This window comes from Oncorhynchus mykiss, chromosome 12 (genome assembly GCF_057628025.1).
Source record: "Oncorhynchus mykiss isolate SJ-2025 chromosome 12, ASM5762802v1, whole genome shotgun sequence".
In the NCBI taxonomy this organism is placed as follows: domain Eukaryota; kingdom Metazoa; phylum Chordata; class Actinopteri; order Salmoniformes; family Salmonidae; genus Oncorhynchus; species Oncorhynchus mykiss.
In genome coordinates this window covers 81,516,591-81,532,920 of record NC_143033.1, presented here as the reverse complement: position 1 = coordinate 81,532,920, position 16,330 = coordinate 81,516,591, and the positions used below count along the sequence as shown (strand labels likewise).

At 44.0% G+C, this 16,330-nt stretch overlaps 1 protein-coding gene across 3 annotated transcripts; it reads left to right on the top strand.

Moving 5' to 3' along the window:
• The first annotated feature begins 387 nt into the window (after positions 1 to 387).
• Positions 388 to 16,271, top strand: LOC110538505 (phosphoinositide 3-kinase regulatory subunit 5). Of its 3 annotated transcripts, none has more exons than XM_021625365.3 (18): positions 388 to 596; positions 3,251 to 3,363; positions 4,244 to 4,344; positions 4,609 to 4,677; positions 4,822 to 4,960; positions 5,303 to 5,378; positions 5,513 to 5,690; positions 5,974 to 6,142; positions 6,365 to 6,433; positions 6,563 to 7,392; positions 7,564 to 7,689; positions 7,796 to 7,924; positions 9,758 to 9,851; positions 10,031 to 10,107; positions 10,193 to 10,286; positions 10,485 to 10,567; positions 15,231 to 15,343; positions 15,460 to 16,271. In XM_021625365.3, the coding sequence occupies exons 2-18, from the start codon at positions 3,264 to 3,266 to the stop codon at positions 15,608 to 15,610; spliced, it is 2,598 nt and encodes an 865-aa protein (XP_021481040.3). In that variant the 5' UTR covers positions 388 to 596; positions 3,251 to 3,263; the 3' UTR covers positions 15,611 to 16,271. The 3 variants fall into 3 exon arrangements, with proteins under 3 accessions (XP_021481040.3, XP_021481041.3, XP_036794486.2); XM_021625366.3 differs by having other exon boundaries at positions 15,228 to 15,343; XM_036938591.2 differs by having other exon boundaries at positions 416 to 596; positions 5,518 to 5,690; positions 15,228 to 15,343.
• The last annotated feature ends 59 nt before the right edge of the window (positions 16,272 to 16,330 follow it).

Genomic DNA, 16,330 nt, shown 5'->3' with positions numbered 1-16,330 from the left:
ACTGTTATACCTTACCCTAACCTTAAAATAAGACCAAAAAGCAAATGTTTGTTTTCATGAATTTTTAAGAGATAGACAATTTTGACTTTGTGGCTGTGCTATCTTGTGGACACCCACTATGCTGTTAATTTTCTGCATCTACTTCATATGTCGTGTTGCTGGGTATAACTTTAAGGCTTCAAAGATGTTTTACAGTTTCAGTTGACCAGAAGTTGTTAATGTTATGCCATTTTTCAGACATTATAATCTGTCCGATACTTAGTTAGAAGTAGGCCTACTTAATTACTTTGACAAGCTGTCAATCTCTTGACAATATGTCAAATGAGGTAAATTAATTTGAAATGCCCTGCCCTCATACCCCCACAATGCCAACTACCTCCTCAACATGACTTTCATTCAGTTCCTGTTTAGCTACACATGCTCACTTGACTTTGAATTTGGATCATCTATTTTCGTTGGGCTGTGGCAGCACACACAGTGAAGGATGTGGTCACTGTATTCGTGTCCCTTCCACTGGTGAGCCACAGCTGGATGGAAAAAAATCGCTGGGATATAAAGCACTGCTGAATGACACATACCCTTCAGGACAGCTGCAGGTAAGATTTAACAATCTTCACCCAGTGTCTGGTCTACTGCTTTGATGAAATGTCAACAGGTCCTTTCTCCTAGAATAATTTAGACATTGTGTAAGAAGTTGATGGTGTATGTCTTGACTCAAGGAAGGAAAATAATTGAGACTCAAGTTTTGAGTTTAAGCTGCAGTTGAGTGTGTGTGCAGTGTTGCTACCCTCTGTACCCAACAACAACACTGATCTCACTTATGGTGCAAACCAAGATCAGTCGCTTAGATTTCTTAGAAAATGGGCCCATTTTGCAGAGGTGTGAAATTTCTAAAACTTCCAAAAAACGTTGCTGCAAAAGCAAAGTGTTGCTAAAGCCTTCGTTTCCTGTTCCTCTTTCAACATATCATCCACACAATCTGTCAACAACAGTCTTAACCAAGTCACAAAATGATCGTCGCGGTGTTGCTTCATGTACTCCAACACACTCAGTTATTTGTTGCTCCCAGTACAGTGTTGTTGTCCCTGTGTTATGTGGGAGTCCTCCGACCGGCACCATGGATCACAGGAACAGTGTCACAGGGTGACACCTGCTTCCTCTGCTGAGGTTGGAATTCTGGCCAGAGCCAGTACAGTAATGTCAAGTAGAAAATTGTCAGTAGAAGGACCTTATGGAAGAGCTCAGAGACTTTCAATGTGGCACCGTCAGAAGATGCCACCTTTCCAACAAGTAGGTTAGTCAAATATCTGCCCAGCTAGAGCTGCCCCGGTCAAATGTAAGTGTTGTTATTGTGAAGTGGAAACGTCTAGGCGCAACAACGGCCCAGCCGCTAAGTGGTAAGCCACACAAGCTCATAGAATGGGACCGTTGAGTGCCGAAGCGCGTAGCATGTAAAAATCATCTGTCCTCGGTTGAAACACTCACTACTGAGTTCCAAACTGCCTCTAGAAGCAATGTGTTCGTCGGGAGCTTCATGAAATGGGTTTCCATGGCCGAGCAGCCGCAAACAAGCCTAAGATCACCATGTGTAATGCCAAGCGTTGGCTGGAGTGGTGTAAAGCTCACTGCCATTGGACTCTGGAGCAGTGGAAACGCGTTCTCTGGCGTTATGAATCATGCTTCACCATCTGGCAGTCCGACGGACTAATCTGGCTTGGCGGATGGCAGGAGAACGCTACCTGCCCTAATGCACAGTGCAAACTGTAACGTTTGGTGGAGGAGGAACAATGGTCTGGGGCTGTTTTTCTTGGTTCAGGCTAGGCCCCTTAGTTCCAGTGAAGAGATATCTTAATACTACAACATATAATTACATTCTAGATTATTCTTTGCTTCCAACTTTGTGGCAACAGTTTGGGGAAGGCCCTTTCCTGTTTCAGCATGACATTTCCCTCATGCACAAAGTGAGGTCCATGCAGAAATGGTTTGTCGAGATCGGTGTGGAAGAACTTGACTGGCCTGCACAGAGCCCTGACCTCAACCCTATCAACCACCTTTGGGATGAATTGAAATTCTGGCTGCGTGCCAGGCCTAATCGCCCAATATCAGTGCCTGACCTCATTAATGCTCTTGTGGCTGAATGGAAGAAAGTCCCCGCAGCAATGTTCCAACATCTAGTGGAAAGCCTTCCCAGAAGAGTGGAGGCTGTTATAGCAGCATAGGGGGACCAACTCTATATTAATGCCCATGATTTTGGAATGAGATGTTCGATGAGCAGGTGTCCACATACTTTTGGTCATGTAGCATACGTGAAAAGCTACCATCAAGTTCACACAACAGAACTATAAATATGGTATGTGTGCACAGGAAAGGTTTCAGTGAGTAGGGCAATGTAATTTTATTATTCCATGTCATCACATTCCTGACTTAAAGATAAATTCCCAGGATCTTCAGCACAACAAATATGTAACATATTGCACAAATTGGATTTGTAACATATCACACAAATTGCTACATTTGTATAATACTGCATCATACAAATTGCACAATTCCTAACATCACACGAAATAGATGATGCCGTACACAATTGGATGACATAGTACACAAAAAACAGGGACTCGTTTTGGCTCGTGAGCATCACTTTCAAAACTACTGGCCGAAATGATATAAAGTTTCAGAGTGATCTTGAACTGCCATTACATCTAAATATCTCCTCATCTCATGTAGGGTATGAACTTTACCCTCTGAGTTCTTCCTTAGTCACGTTCCAAGTAATCATAATAGGGAGGCTCTTTTCCTGTTTGTTCTGCCACAGTTGACCCTCAGTTTCCTATTGACATCTCAGTCCCTGTTGCATGGCAACAGTGGCAGGGCTGCCTTTGGACCCCAGCTGTACTTCACAATGACATCTTCCTGTCTGCACACATGAAGCAAGAGACCCTGCAGGTTAAATATAGGGCCCCATGGGGACCCAGGTCTGTGTGGGAGGTCACAGCAGCTTTACTCTGGGCCTAAGGCTCTTATTTAATATATGCCCAATCTGATCATCAGTCTGTGGATTAACAAAGAGCCAGGGGAGTTCACACTGCTGAAACATGGTAGTGTTCTTTTCTGATAGACTTCTCCATCACCATTTATTTATTACAGCTTTTAGCCATCCACAGATCAAACACTTGTGGTTGCAAGTAATTAAGTAATTAAGAAAAAACGGCAATGTTGTTCAACCACTGAAAATCCTGTGATGCTTTTGCAGGAGATGATCTAAGATGGAGCACACCTCGTGCACAGAGGACCGTATCCACCACGCCCTGGACATGTGCCTTTATGGCCTGGGCCACAGCTCTCCCAACACACAGCCCTGGAACGGTAAGCCTCATCACTTAGATTTACTGATCTAATGTTCTTTGAAAAGCAAATCTCTTAAGAAGGAAGTTCAATCATCTCAAAATCCAAATGTAATATCCGGATATGATTAATCAGTGTGAAATTTCACCACTTTCACATCTGAATGTTAAGGAATGTGGTACATCGGTTATGCAGTCAATCATGTGTGTTTTCATTCATAAAAAATACTCCCATTGTTGTGAAACAGTGTTAAAATGTTGGGTCATCTAGTTTCGCCATGAGTCAAAGGGGAAATGAAAGAGGTGACACATGGGGGAGGAGGGGGTGAGGACATAGCTCACATGTCAAATAGGAAATTGAGATAATTTCTAGGGAATTTCTAGGGCCTAAATGACTCAAAAGAACAAATGGTATATAAAGCATCAGGCTGTAACACAGCACTCCAGAGTGACAATCAAGCAATAAGGCACAAGGGTGTGTGGTATATGGCCAAGGGCTGTTCTTACGTACGACGCATCGCAGAGTGCCTGGATACTACAATATACCTGGTATATTGGCCATATACCACAAACCCCCGAGGTGCCTTATTGCTATTATAAACTGGTTACCAACGTAATTAGAACAGTAAAAATAAGTGTTTTGTCATACCCATGGTATATGATCTCATATACCACGGCTGTCAGCCAATCAGCATTCAGGGCTGGAACCACCCAGTTTGTAATGCGATATAAGTACTTTACATTTGTCCACACCCACTTAAATAAACTCGTATTAAATATGGACAGCACAGTGTCAATTTTATGTACACAGTATGATTGTTTGGATTTGACCACCATTCCTACTGAAAGGGGAAGTAAGAAAGTATATTTGTCCTACATCGTGTGTTTGTCTGTGTGTTTAGCTGGCCTGTGCATAAACCGCTGGAGTTTAGAGGAACTAGTGAAGCGAGATCCACAAAACTTCATCATCCTACTGCAGCAGATTCTGAGGAAAACTAGGGAGGTATGGCTCTCCATGTAATGAACTGTTCTACATCTGTGTAATTTACTGTAGCTGTAATGTAGCTGTAATGTAACTGTAATGTAGCTGTAATGTAACTGTAATGTAGCTGTAATGTAGCTGTAATGTAACTGTAATGTAGCTGTAATGTAGCTGTAATGGAGCTGTAATGTAACTGTAATGTAGCTGTAATGTAACTGTAATGTAGCTGTAATGTAGCTGTAATGGAGCTGTAATGGAGCTGTAATGTATTTCTATTTTCTGTAGGTTCTAGAGCAGTCCCAGGATGAGCTGGTGGTTCCACTGGCTCTCCTGTTCTCTTCTACTCTTCTGCAGGTGAGCCCAGATACAGTAGACCGCCACACCACAGAAACTCATCATCACCAACCATGACCAGAAACCCACGTGTGGACAGTCTCAGACCAGTCCAATGTAGCGTAGTTCTCCGATGATCCAGTAAATATCTCTCCTCTGTTTCAGACCCCTCACTTCTCCCCTGACTCTGGGGTGCTGCAGGATGCCTGTGAGGTGTTCCACTGTTTCCTGTCCTGGCCGGAGCCCTGCTGCAGCGCCAGCCGACACCTGCTCTCCCTCATCCAGCAGGAGCTCAGGGCACCAGGTATTGAACCCTTGACTCTATACAGCCTCCCTGTTGGTCTGGGTCTCATCTCATCCTTCACTTGTCACTGTCCTGATTCAAGTTCCATTTTCTTCCACATGGTGGCACTATTGTTTAAACCAGGGCTCTCCAACCCTACCATCCTGTAGGTTTTTGCTCCAACCCTAATCTAGCACACCTGATTCTAACAATTAGCTGGTTGATAAACTGAATCAGGCTAGTTAAAACTGGGGTTGGATCGAAAACCTACAGGAGGATAGTTCTCCAGGTACAGAGTTGGAGAGCCCTAGTTTAAACAATACAATACAAACAATACCATCACTTATACTGTATTTCCACCAGGTATCTCATTTCAAAGACTATTGAGAGAAGAACAGGGCTTGACCACCACCACCAGCACCAATCACTCCAAAACTATGTAAGTCAACACAGACCATCCGTGATTAAGTCATTCAACATCGCTCCAACTTGAAACATTTAAACACAAACCACTGTTCTCCTCTTTGTTCTGTGTGTGTGTGTGATCATAACTTGTGTGTGTGACTGTATTAGGACAGTATTGTTAATGAGCCCAGGCGAGGATGTCCCTCCCGAGCTCCTGTCTGTCTCTGAGCAGCTGAGTGGTGTCTGTCACTCCCAGAGGGACACCTCCATCACCCTGATCAAACATGCCTTCCAGGCTGCCCTGGGGACCAAGTACCCCCTCCAGATACTGCATCATGCACTGCAGGTATGTCCTATTATATGTGATTCCTAAATGATGTGTTCACAGTTCAGTTACTTCACCTACTGTCACATAGGCATTTCTAAATGATTATCTGTACTCCAGGGTCATAAATTACATTTTTACATTCACCATTTTCTAGCTCCATAATTTAACATATTTTTGGTTGTTCATTTTGGATTTATGCATATATGCATTATGCATGGTGCACCAACACTACTGCATATAATCTGTATCATACATATACTGCTAGCAAGCAGGTTATACAATATCTGTATTTGTCAAACAGTCAAAAGGGGCAGAGGATCTGGAGCAGCTTGTGACTGCAGTAACAGAGGCCCTGGAGACAGCAGCCTCTACACAGGACCCAGACGCAGCCAGAGAGAGTCTATTGCAGAGCCTAAAGGGGCTGGTGGAGAGCATGGGCATACCCCCTCCAGACTGCCATACAAGCCCTGGTGAGAGAACTTTACGACATGCTTCATCATAGTCTCACCATCTGAGGTGTTCCTGGAACAGATAAACTGGTCTACTTTGGGCAAACAGGACGGACTGGGGATGATTAGAGATAGACAGATGAGGAAGTCAAATGAGTAATGACTCTGAGAAACTCACAGTGTCACATACAATGCTTGATCATACTTGATCTGATTAGTCTTGGATCTTTCTCTTATTATTAGGAAATGTCCATACACTGACGCTGCCCTTAGCCAAATGTCACATGTACTCCTGGGATAAGGACAACTTCGGTAATGAGCTTTTTTCCCATTGCTTCTTTCTCCATATTCAAGACAGTATATTTCAACACCATACTGTAAAATCTGTATAGCCTTTGTGTCTGTGGACTGTTAATGATGTAATTATGTGTATTCGTTCAGACATTTTAAATGACCTTCTTCAGAGTGAGCTGGACCAGCTCCCAGTCTTTAACCTTCCCACAGACAAGGGAGAGGAGGATGATGAAGATGAGGAAACAGAGGATGAAACAATAAAGAACCGATACACAGACCACCGGATCTCCACTGTGTCCATCTGCTCCAAAGACTCTATGTTCTCCAGCTACTCCCTGTCCTCCAGCTTGTCTGTGCCCTCCACCCTGTCTGAGTCTTCTGGGGTGGACAGTGACTTCAGCGAGGACTTGGAGACAGATGACGGTCAACCAGAGACCAGGAGGAGACCAAAGTCAAAAGTCCACCTCAGCCAGCGTTTCTCCATGCTCTTCAAGTCCCAACGCAGCTCGTCCCTCTGCCGACGCGCACAGAGCATGGGCTCCCGTGGTGATGTCATTAGAGACGGCCCATCTGGGGCGCTGTTCAAGCGCTCCAAGTCATTGCCTAGACAGGTCCGCCTGCCCCGCTTGCCCCGCAGTTCAGGGGTGCCTGCCCCCACCTCAGATGGACCGTTTCCCCAGAGTCACCACGTGTGTGTCCGGAAGAGGCCCATTCTGAGTTGTGAGGAGGGGGATGGGGTGGAGATGTCCACCCTGGTCAGGGTGGTAGTGTTTGGGGGGGACCGGGAGGCAGGGAGGCTGGCCAGGGCCTACACTGACCTACAGCAGAGGGAGAGCAGGTGTCCTCGCCTCACCAGGGCCTACAGGCTGCAGTTCTACTTTGTCCCTGTGAAGAGAGGGAACCTGGGAGGTCCAGGAGGAGTGTCCATAGGGCCTGAGGGGCACCTAGGGAGTCTACTGAAATGCCCAACATCTACGGTGAGAATACCCAGCTTCTTGATTCTTCCAGAAGAGGAGAAGAGCATTATCTACAGCTGACTTCATAGTTGTGTACAGAAGACTAAAACATTAGATATGACAATGAGAGCTTATAATCTCTTCCTAACTCTAACATTGTACAACTTATCTTATCTTTGCTGTCACATCCAGAAGTCAAATGCAGTTATACTTGAGGACAGCACCACTGACATCGCCCAGTTGATAGGCATGACTGACCCCTGGTACAAACAGAGCGTGCTCAGTCTCCTCAGCCTGTCCTCTGATGTCCTGTGCCAGGTACCACAATTACAACTTCACCTGGGTTCCTTTTCAAACAGACCATCATGTGCCCTTTAATTATCCTAACTGGGGATTGTATTTCTATATGAATGTAATTTCCCAGACAACTTCTAAAGTGGATTGTGACTCAGATAGCAGCTCCTCTGAGCGGGTTCTGCTCCTGGCAGACCTGGTGCTGTATTACTGTCGAAATGCAGCACAGCCTGTTCTGTTACAACTCTACCAGGCTGAGGTGAGCCCGGTCCTACTTTAACTAATACATACAGTACCAGTCAAAAGTTTGGACACCTACTCATTCAACGGTTTTTCTTTATTTTTACTATTTTCTACATTGTATTATAATAGTGAAGACATCAAAACTATGAAATAACACATATGGAATCATGTAGTAACCAAAGAAGTGTTAAACAAATCAACAAATGTTTTATATTTGAGATTCTTCAAAATAGCCACCCTTTGCCTTAATGACAGCCTTGCACACTCTTGGCATTCTCTCAATCAGCTTCATGAGGTAGTCACCTGGAATACTTTTCAATTGACAGGTGTGCCTATTTAAAACTTAATTTGTGGAATTACTTTCCTTAATGTGTTTGAGCCAATCAGTTGTGTCGTGACAAGGTAGGGGTGGTATACAGAAGATAGCCCTATTTGTTAAAATACCAAGCCCATATTATGGCAAGAGCTGAAGGTCAGTCATTGCAGAAAATGTCAAGAACTTTGAAAGTTTCTTCAAGAGCAGTCGCAAAAACCATCAAGTGCTATGATGAAACTGGCTCTCATGAGAACCACCACAGGAAATGAAGACCCAGAGTTACCTCTGCTGCAGAGGATAGAAATTGCAGCCCAAATAAATGCTTCACAGAGTAAAGTAATAGACACATCTCAACATCAACTGTTCAGAGGAGACTACGTGGATCAGGCCGTCCGACCGTGAAGCATGCATGGAGGAGGAGGTGTGATGGTGTGGGGGTGCTTTGCTGGTGACACTGTCGGTGATTTATTTAGAATTCTAAACACACTTAACCAGCATGGCTACCACAGCATTCTGCAGCGATACGCCATCCCATATGGTTTGCACTTAGTGGGAATATAATTTGTTTTTCAACAGGACAATGACTCAACACACCTCCAGGCTGTGTAAGGGCTATTTGACCAAGAAGGAGAGTGATGGATTGCTGCATCAGATGACCTGGCCTCCACAATCACCCGACCTCAACCCAGTTGAGATGGTTTGGGGTGAGTTAGACTGCAGAATATAGGAAAAGCAGCCAACAAGTGCTCAGCGTATGTGGGAACTCTTTCAAGATTGTTGGAAAAGCATTACAGGTGAAGCTGGTTGAGAGAATGCAAAGAGTGTGCAAATCTGTCATCAAGGCAAAGGGTGGGAATCTAAAACAGAATATATATTTTTATTTGTTTAATACTTTTTGTGTCACGACTTCTGCCGAAGTCAGTCCCTCTCCTTGTTTGGGCGGCGTTCGGCGGTCGACATCACCGACCTTCTAGCCATCGCCAATCATTTTACATTTGTTTTGTCTTTGTTTTACACACCTGGTTTCAATTCCCCAATTACATGTTCATTATTTAACCCTCTGTTTTCCCCATAGGTTTTGTGCGTGATTGTTTTATGTATGTTCGGTCCGTTATTGTGGGCTCGGTATTACGACATGTTATTGGAATATTTGAGTAAAGTTACTTGTGTTACTCATCTCTGCTGTCCTGCGCCTGACTCCTCTGCACCAGCTACAACCAGACCATTACATTTTGGTTACTACATGATTCAATATGTGTTATTTCATAGTTTTGATGTCTTCACTATTATTCTACAATGTATGAAATAGCAAAAATAAAAACCCTTGAATGAGTAGGTGTGTCCAAACTTTTGACTGGCACTGTATTTCAAAACTGTATTCAGATACACTGTGAAACATTGTAGGATACAAGGAAATTCTATACAGGCGTTTCTGTCTACACCAGTAAATGGATGCTTGAGTCCACATGACTGATGTTTTTCACACAAACACGTGCATGCCATTCAAAGTACTTTCAATTATGTGTGACATAGCTGACCCTGGCTGGGGGAGAGAAGAGAAGAGAGGTGTTTATCCATTCCTTGGAGCTTGGACACACAGCAGGGACACGAGCCGTCAAGGCCATGGGTGAGTTTGCCCACCTCGAACACGCACACATAGGCACACTTATGCATGCACTTGCACAAAAACACACACACCACTCGCAAAGGTTATTTAACAAAACACGCCTGTGTTTTATTCTAGAATATATATGTGTGTCTGTCCTTCTACTGTAATATCTAGTCATGACTGCCTCTGTGTTACAGGTGCAGCTAGTAAAAGGTTTGGGATTGATGGAGATCGCGAGGCCCTGCCATTAGCACTATATATTGTTTATAACAAGGTATTATTTAGCACTTTTTCAAAAACACAATTACAAAATTACTTGAGAGACATTATTTTCCAACCCTTCCATCATTCTATTTTAGGTTTTTGTAAGTGGGAGGAGTCAAAGGACAGAAACAGACATGGTTTGCACCTCAATAAACTTGAGGAAAGCCTGCAAGAGACCTCAGCAGCTAGGTATATGGCTTACCGCAAGCTTTAAAGAAGATAAATTGAGAAAGATGATTACAAAAATAGATGTAATATTTTACACATATTTAGTCATATTTTTCTCTTGACATAACTCCCATGAAATGTTATTTTAATCTTGGTAGTTCCTGTGCAATTGTTAGAAAATAAGACATGAACTACTCAAGATAATGTGTTTGTATCTAGATTCTAAAATGGAGAGTCTTCACTTGACAATGACAGAGGTGTTGAAGATACAGAGCTCCAAATCCAAGAAAAACTACAATCAGGTGAAATAGAGACACAACCGCTTAGGGCCCCGCGGCCGCCTGGGGGCCCCCAACCCACAAAAACAATATATATACAATATATATATATATATATATATATATATATATATATATATATATACACCAAATAGGGCTATATTCTATGTATATATATATATATATATATATATACATATATATATATATATATATATATACAGTACCAGTCAAACGTTTGGACACACCTACTCATTCAAGGGTTTTTCTTTGTTTTTACTATTTTCTACATTGTAGAATAATAATGAAGACATCAAAACTATGAAATAACACATGAAATCATGTAGTAACCAAAAAAGTGTTAAACAAATCAAAATATATTTCATAATTGAGATTCTTCAAAGGAGCCACCCTTTGCCTTGTTGACAGCTTTGCACACTCTTGGCAAGCTTCATGAGGTAGTCACCTGGAATGCCTTTCAATTAAAAGGTATGTCTTGTTAAAGTCATGGGTCATGGGTGCACCTCAGCCACGCTCAAGGTCCTAAACGATATCTTAACCGCCATCGATAAGAAACATTACTGTGCAGCCGTATTCATTGATTTGGCCAAGGCTTTCGACTCTGTCAATCACCACATCCTCATCGGCAGACTCAACAGCCTTGGTTTCTCAAATGATTGCCTCGCCTGGTTCACCAACTACTTCTCTGATAGAGTTCAGTGTGTCAAATCGGAGGGTCTGTTGTCCGGACCTCTGGCAGTCTCTATGGGGGTGCCACAGGGTTCAATTCTTGGACCGACTCTCTTCTCTGTATACATCAATGAGGTCGCTCTTGCTGCTGGTGAGTCTCTGATCCACCTCTACGCAGACGACACCATTCTGCATACTTCCGGTCCTTCTTTGGACACTGTGTTAACAACCCTCCAGGCAAGCTTCAATGCCATACAACTCTCCTTCCGTGGCCTCCAATTGCTCTTAAATACAAGTAAAACTAAATGCAAGCTCTTCAAACGATCGCTACCTGCACCTACCCGCCTGTCCAACATCACTACTCTAGACGGCTCTGACTTAGAATACGTGGACAACTACAAATACTTAGGTGTCTGGTTAGACTGTAAACTCTCCTTCCAGACCCATATCAAACATCTCCAATCCAAAGTTAAATCTAGAATTGGCTTCCTATTTCGCAACAAAGCATCCTTCACTCATGCTGCCAAACATACCCTTGTAAAACTGACCATCCTACCAATCCTCGACTTTGGCGATGTAATTTACAAAATAGCCTCCAATACCCTACTCAACAAATTGGATGCAGTCTATCACAGTGCAATCCGTTTTGTCACCAAAGCCCCATATACTACCCACCATTGGGACCTGTACGCTCTCGTTGGCTGGCCCTCGCTTCATACTCGTCGCCAAACCCACTGGCTCCATGTCATCTACAAGACCCTGCTAGGTAAAGTCCCCCCTTATCTCAGCTCGCTGGTCACCATAGCATCTCCCACCTGTAGCACACGCTCCAGCAGGTATATCTCTCTAGTCACCCCCAAAACCAATTCTTTCTTTGGCCGCCTCTCTTTCCAGTTCTCTGCTGCCAATGACTGGAACGAACTACAAAAATCTCTGAAGCTGGAAACACTTATCTCCCTCACTAGCTTTAAGCACCAACTGTCAGAGCAGCTCACAGATTACTGCACCTGTACATAGCCCACCTATAATTTAGCCCAAACAACTACCTCTTTCCCAACTGTATTTCATTTATTTATTTATTTTGCTCCTTTGCACCCCATTATTTTTATTTCTACTTTGCACATTCTTCCATTGCAAAACTACCATTCCAGTGTTTTACTTGCTATATTGTATTTACCATGCCACCATGGCCTTTTTTGCCTTTACCTCCCTTCTCACCTCATTTTCTCACATTGTATATAGACTTGTTCATACTGTATTATTGACTGTATGTTTGTTTTACTCCATGTGTAACTCTGTGTCGTTGTATCTGTCGAACTGCTTTGCTTTATCTTGGCCAGGTCGCAATTGTAAATGAGAACTTGTTCTCAACTTGCCTACCTGGTTAAAAAAAAGAAAAAAAAAAAAGTTCATTTGTGGAATTTCTTTCCTTCTTAATGTGTTTGAGCCAATCAGTTGTGTTGTACCAAGGTAGGGGTGGTATATGGAAGATAGCCCTATTTGGTAAAATACCAAGTCCATATTATGGCAAGAACAGCTCAAATAAGCGAAAATAAACTACAGTCCATCATTACTTTAAGGAATGAAGGTCAGTCAATGCGGAACATTTCAAGAATTTTAAACGTTTCTTAAAGTGCAGTTGCAAAACCCATCAAGTGCTATGATGAAACTGGCTCTCATGAGGATCGCCATAGGAAAGGAAGGCCCAGAGTTACCTCTGCTGCAGAGGATAAATTCATTAGAGTTACCAGCCTCAGAAAATGCAGCCCAGATAAATGCTTCAAAGAGTTCAGGTAACAGAAACATCTCTCTGAAACTGTTCAGACGAGACTGTGTGAATCAGGCCTTTATGGTCAAATTACTGCAAAGACACTACTACTAAAGGACACCAATAATAAGAAGAGACTTGCTTTGGGCCAAGAAACACGAGCAAAGAACATTAGACTGATGGAAATCTGTCCTTTGGTCTGATGAATCCAAATTTGAGATTTTTGGTTCCAACCGCCATGTCTTTGTGAGATGCAGAGTAGGCGAACGGATCATTTCTGCATGTTTGGTTCCCACCATGAAGCATGGAGGAGGAGGTGGTGCTTTGCTGGTGACACCTTCAATGATTTATTTAAAATGCAAGACACACTTAACCAGCATGGCTACCACAGCATTCTGCAGCGATACGCCATCCCATCTGGTTTGCGCTTAGTCCCACTATCATTTGTTTTTCAACAGGACAATGACCCAACACACCTTCAGGCTGTTTTAGTGCCACGCCCTGACCATAGAGGGCTGTTTATTCTCTATGGTGGTTGGGGCATGACAGTGACTAGGGTGGGTTATCTAGGGGAATTATAATTCTATGATGGCCTGATATGGTTCCCAATCAGAGGCAGCTGATTATCGTTGTCTCTGATTGGGGATCATATTTAGGCAGCCATTTTCCCCATTATGTTTGTGGGATCTTGTGTTTGTGTAGCTGCCTGTGAGCAGCCCAGAACGTCATGTTTCGTTTGTGCTTGTTTGTTTTTGTTTGGTGAGTTTCGATTTATTAAAATATGTTGAACTCTACGCACGCTGCACCTTGGTCCATTCATTAGGACGAATGTGACAGAAGATCCCACCACCAAAGGACCAAGCAGCATGGCCAGGAGGAGCAGGGATCCTGGGCCCGGGAGAAAAGGGAGTGGAGGACATCATGGACATTGGGAGGAGGTTATGGCAGGGGACAAGACCCTGCCATAGAAGCAGACGGAGGCAGCGAAGGAGGATCAACGACGACTCCGGGGTTCACAACCAAGACGCAAGCACGAGAGGCAACCCCGGTGTGGTTGGCGGAGCCAGGTTTTAGACCAGAGCCAACTCCCCCCGCACTTGCTTTAAGGAGCGTGTGACCGTTCAGACACCATGTTATGCTGTGATATGCACTGTGTCTTCACTGCACATCCACAGCCCGGTGCGCTCAGTGCCAGCTCTCTGCACTTGCCGAGCATCCAGCCAGGACAGGTTGTGCCGGCTCAGTGCTCCTGGTCTCCAGTACGCCTCCTCGGACCAGGATATCCTGCGCCGGCTCTGCCTTCACAGCCCAGTGCGTCCTGTGCGAGCGCCCCGCAATTGCCAGGCTAAAGTGAGCATCCAGCAAGGACAGGTTGTGCCAGCTCTACGCTCTAGACCTAGACAGTGCGCCGCCACAATCCAGTACGTCCTGTGCCTCCTCCCCGCACTCGCCCTGAGGTGCGTGTCATCAGCCCGGTGCCACCTGTACCGGTCCCACGCATCAGGCCTCTAATGTGGCTCCACAGGCCAGAGCTTCCGGCGACAGTTCCCAGTCCAGAGCTTCCGGCGACAGTTCCCAGTCCAGAGCTTCCGGCGACAGTTCCCAGTTCAGAGCTTCCGGCGACAGTTCCCAGTTCAGAGCTTCCGGCGACAGGTCCCAGAGCTTTCGGCGACAGGTCCCAGTCCAGAGCGTACGGCGACGTTTCACAGTCCGGAACCTCCTGAGGCGGTCCGGAACCTCCGGAGACGGTCCGCGGTCCGGAGAGTTTTCTCTTAGTACTGTTTATCAGTCACTAACAGTCACTCAATCGTCTAGCCAGCAACTTGCAGTAATCATTGTCGAATTCCGACCCTTTACCCATTGGCCACATTGATATTTGTTAGTCACTCTGACTCAGATATCATATTAACATGGCATAATTCATGGCAAGATGTGTAGAAATGCAGGAAATTTGCTTAAGAAAATTACAAAAATGTTTCCCCACCCTATGGGGAAATGTGTAGAATTACAGGAAATTAGATCTAAAACTGGCAATTTTTCTCTCCACCACATGAAACAATTTGTAGAATTGCATGAAATTACAGATATAGGATCTTAATTTGATGACTTGTTTGTTGCTGAGAATTGTCCAAACAGCACAGTTCATGGAAATTGTCATGAAAAGTAATGTGTAGTGGCTTACTTTGACTAACTCGTGTCCCTTGCATCCTTGACCTCTCCCCTCAGCAGATCTCCAGGTCAGAGGTGAAGGTGGACAAGGTCCAGGTGAGTGGTGGCAGTGGGATCACCTTCCCTGTGTGTCTGGACCAGGATGAGAAGAAGATCATCCAAAGCGTCATCAGGTACAGTATCAATTAAACCAACCACAGGCCTGATCATGTGCTGCCAATATACAGTATATTACAGAATGATTTTACATGACATGTTGCTGACCCAATAATTATTCTGTTGTGTGTAGGTGTGAGGTGTCGTTGTGCTGTAAACCAGGCAGCGGTTCTGACTGGAGGTCTCACAGGAGCCGGCCTGGTCAGGTCCAGCCACTGCACCCCTCCTTCTGCTCCCTGCTCTGCCTGCCCATCACCTCCTTCTGTGGCTCTCAACCATCATAAAACACTGGACTAGGCTACAACATCCCTCTCCTAAACCACTCAGACATAAACACCCACATGATGTTCTGATAATAATGTATTCCATTTAGCATGAAGCTTTTATCCAAAGCAACATACAGTCATGTGTACATACATTTTATGTATGGTCCCCGGAATCAAACCCACTACCCTGGTGTTACAAGTGCCATGCTCTACCAACTGAGCTACAGAGGAAGTTGTATTATTTTGCACATCTGGTGTTCTGTGTACTGTAATAGTCAACTCAGTCAAAAATATTTTGGCTGCATGATCTTTTCTCCTGTTTTATTCTTTGACAACCTTGAGTGCATGCCTTGTGATGCATTGTACTTGTGTGAGGATGTCTAGACTAGACAAAGGGGAGTTTACTGTTGTGGTGCTATGAGAAAATGTGTTTCACTCAAGATATTGTACAGTCCCCATGGGCTTCCATGGGCATTGCTAGCAGTGCACTGTACATTTTCTGTCATTCTTATCATGTCTGAATATTCATTCATTCATTGAAATGTTCTCTATGCTATAATGTCAACATTTCATTTTTCAACTATGAATGACCCTGAGTACTCCTCAGTTCTCATTGACAAGTGTATAACATGAATAAATACATATATTTATTGAAATAAAGAAAACATATTTAACAGGATTCCACACTGTTGAATTTATTTCAGCTAAGCAATAATATAAAGGAAGTGAACATTGGGT

What these genes read in the sequence shown, in the direction of transcription:
- LOC110538505 (XM_021625366.3), top strand. Translation starts at nt 3,264, where the DNA reads ATGGAGCACACCTCGTGCACAGAGGACCGTATCCACCACGCCCTGGAC. An exon ending in GCAGGAGCTCAGGGCACCAG is followed by an intron (nt 4,961 to 5,302) that starts GTATTGAACCCT and finishes TATTTCCACCAG; the next exon opens with GTATCTCATTTCAAAGACTA. An exon ending in TGAAATGCCCAACATCTACG is followed by an intron (nt 7,393 to 7,563) that starts GTGAGAATACCC and finishes TGTCACATCCAG; the next exon opens with AAGTCAAATGCAGTTATACT.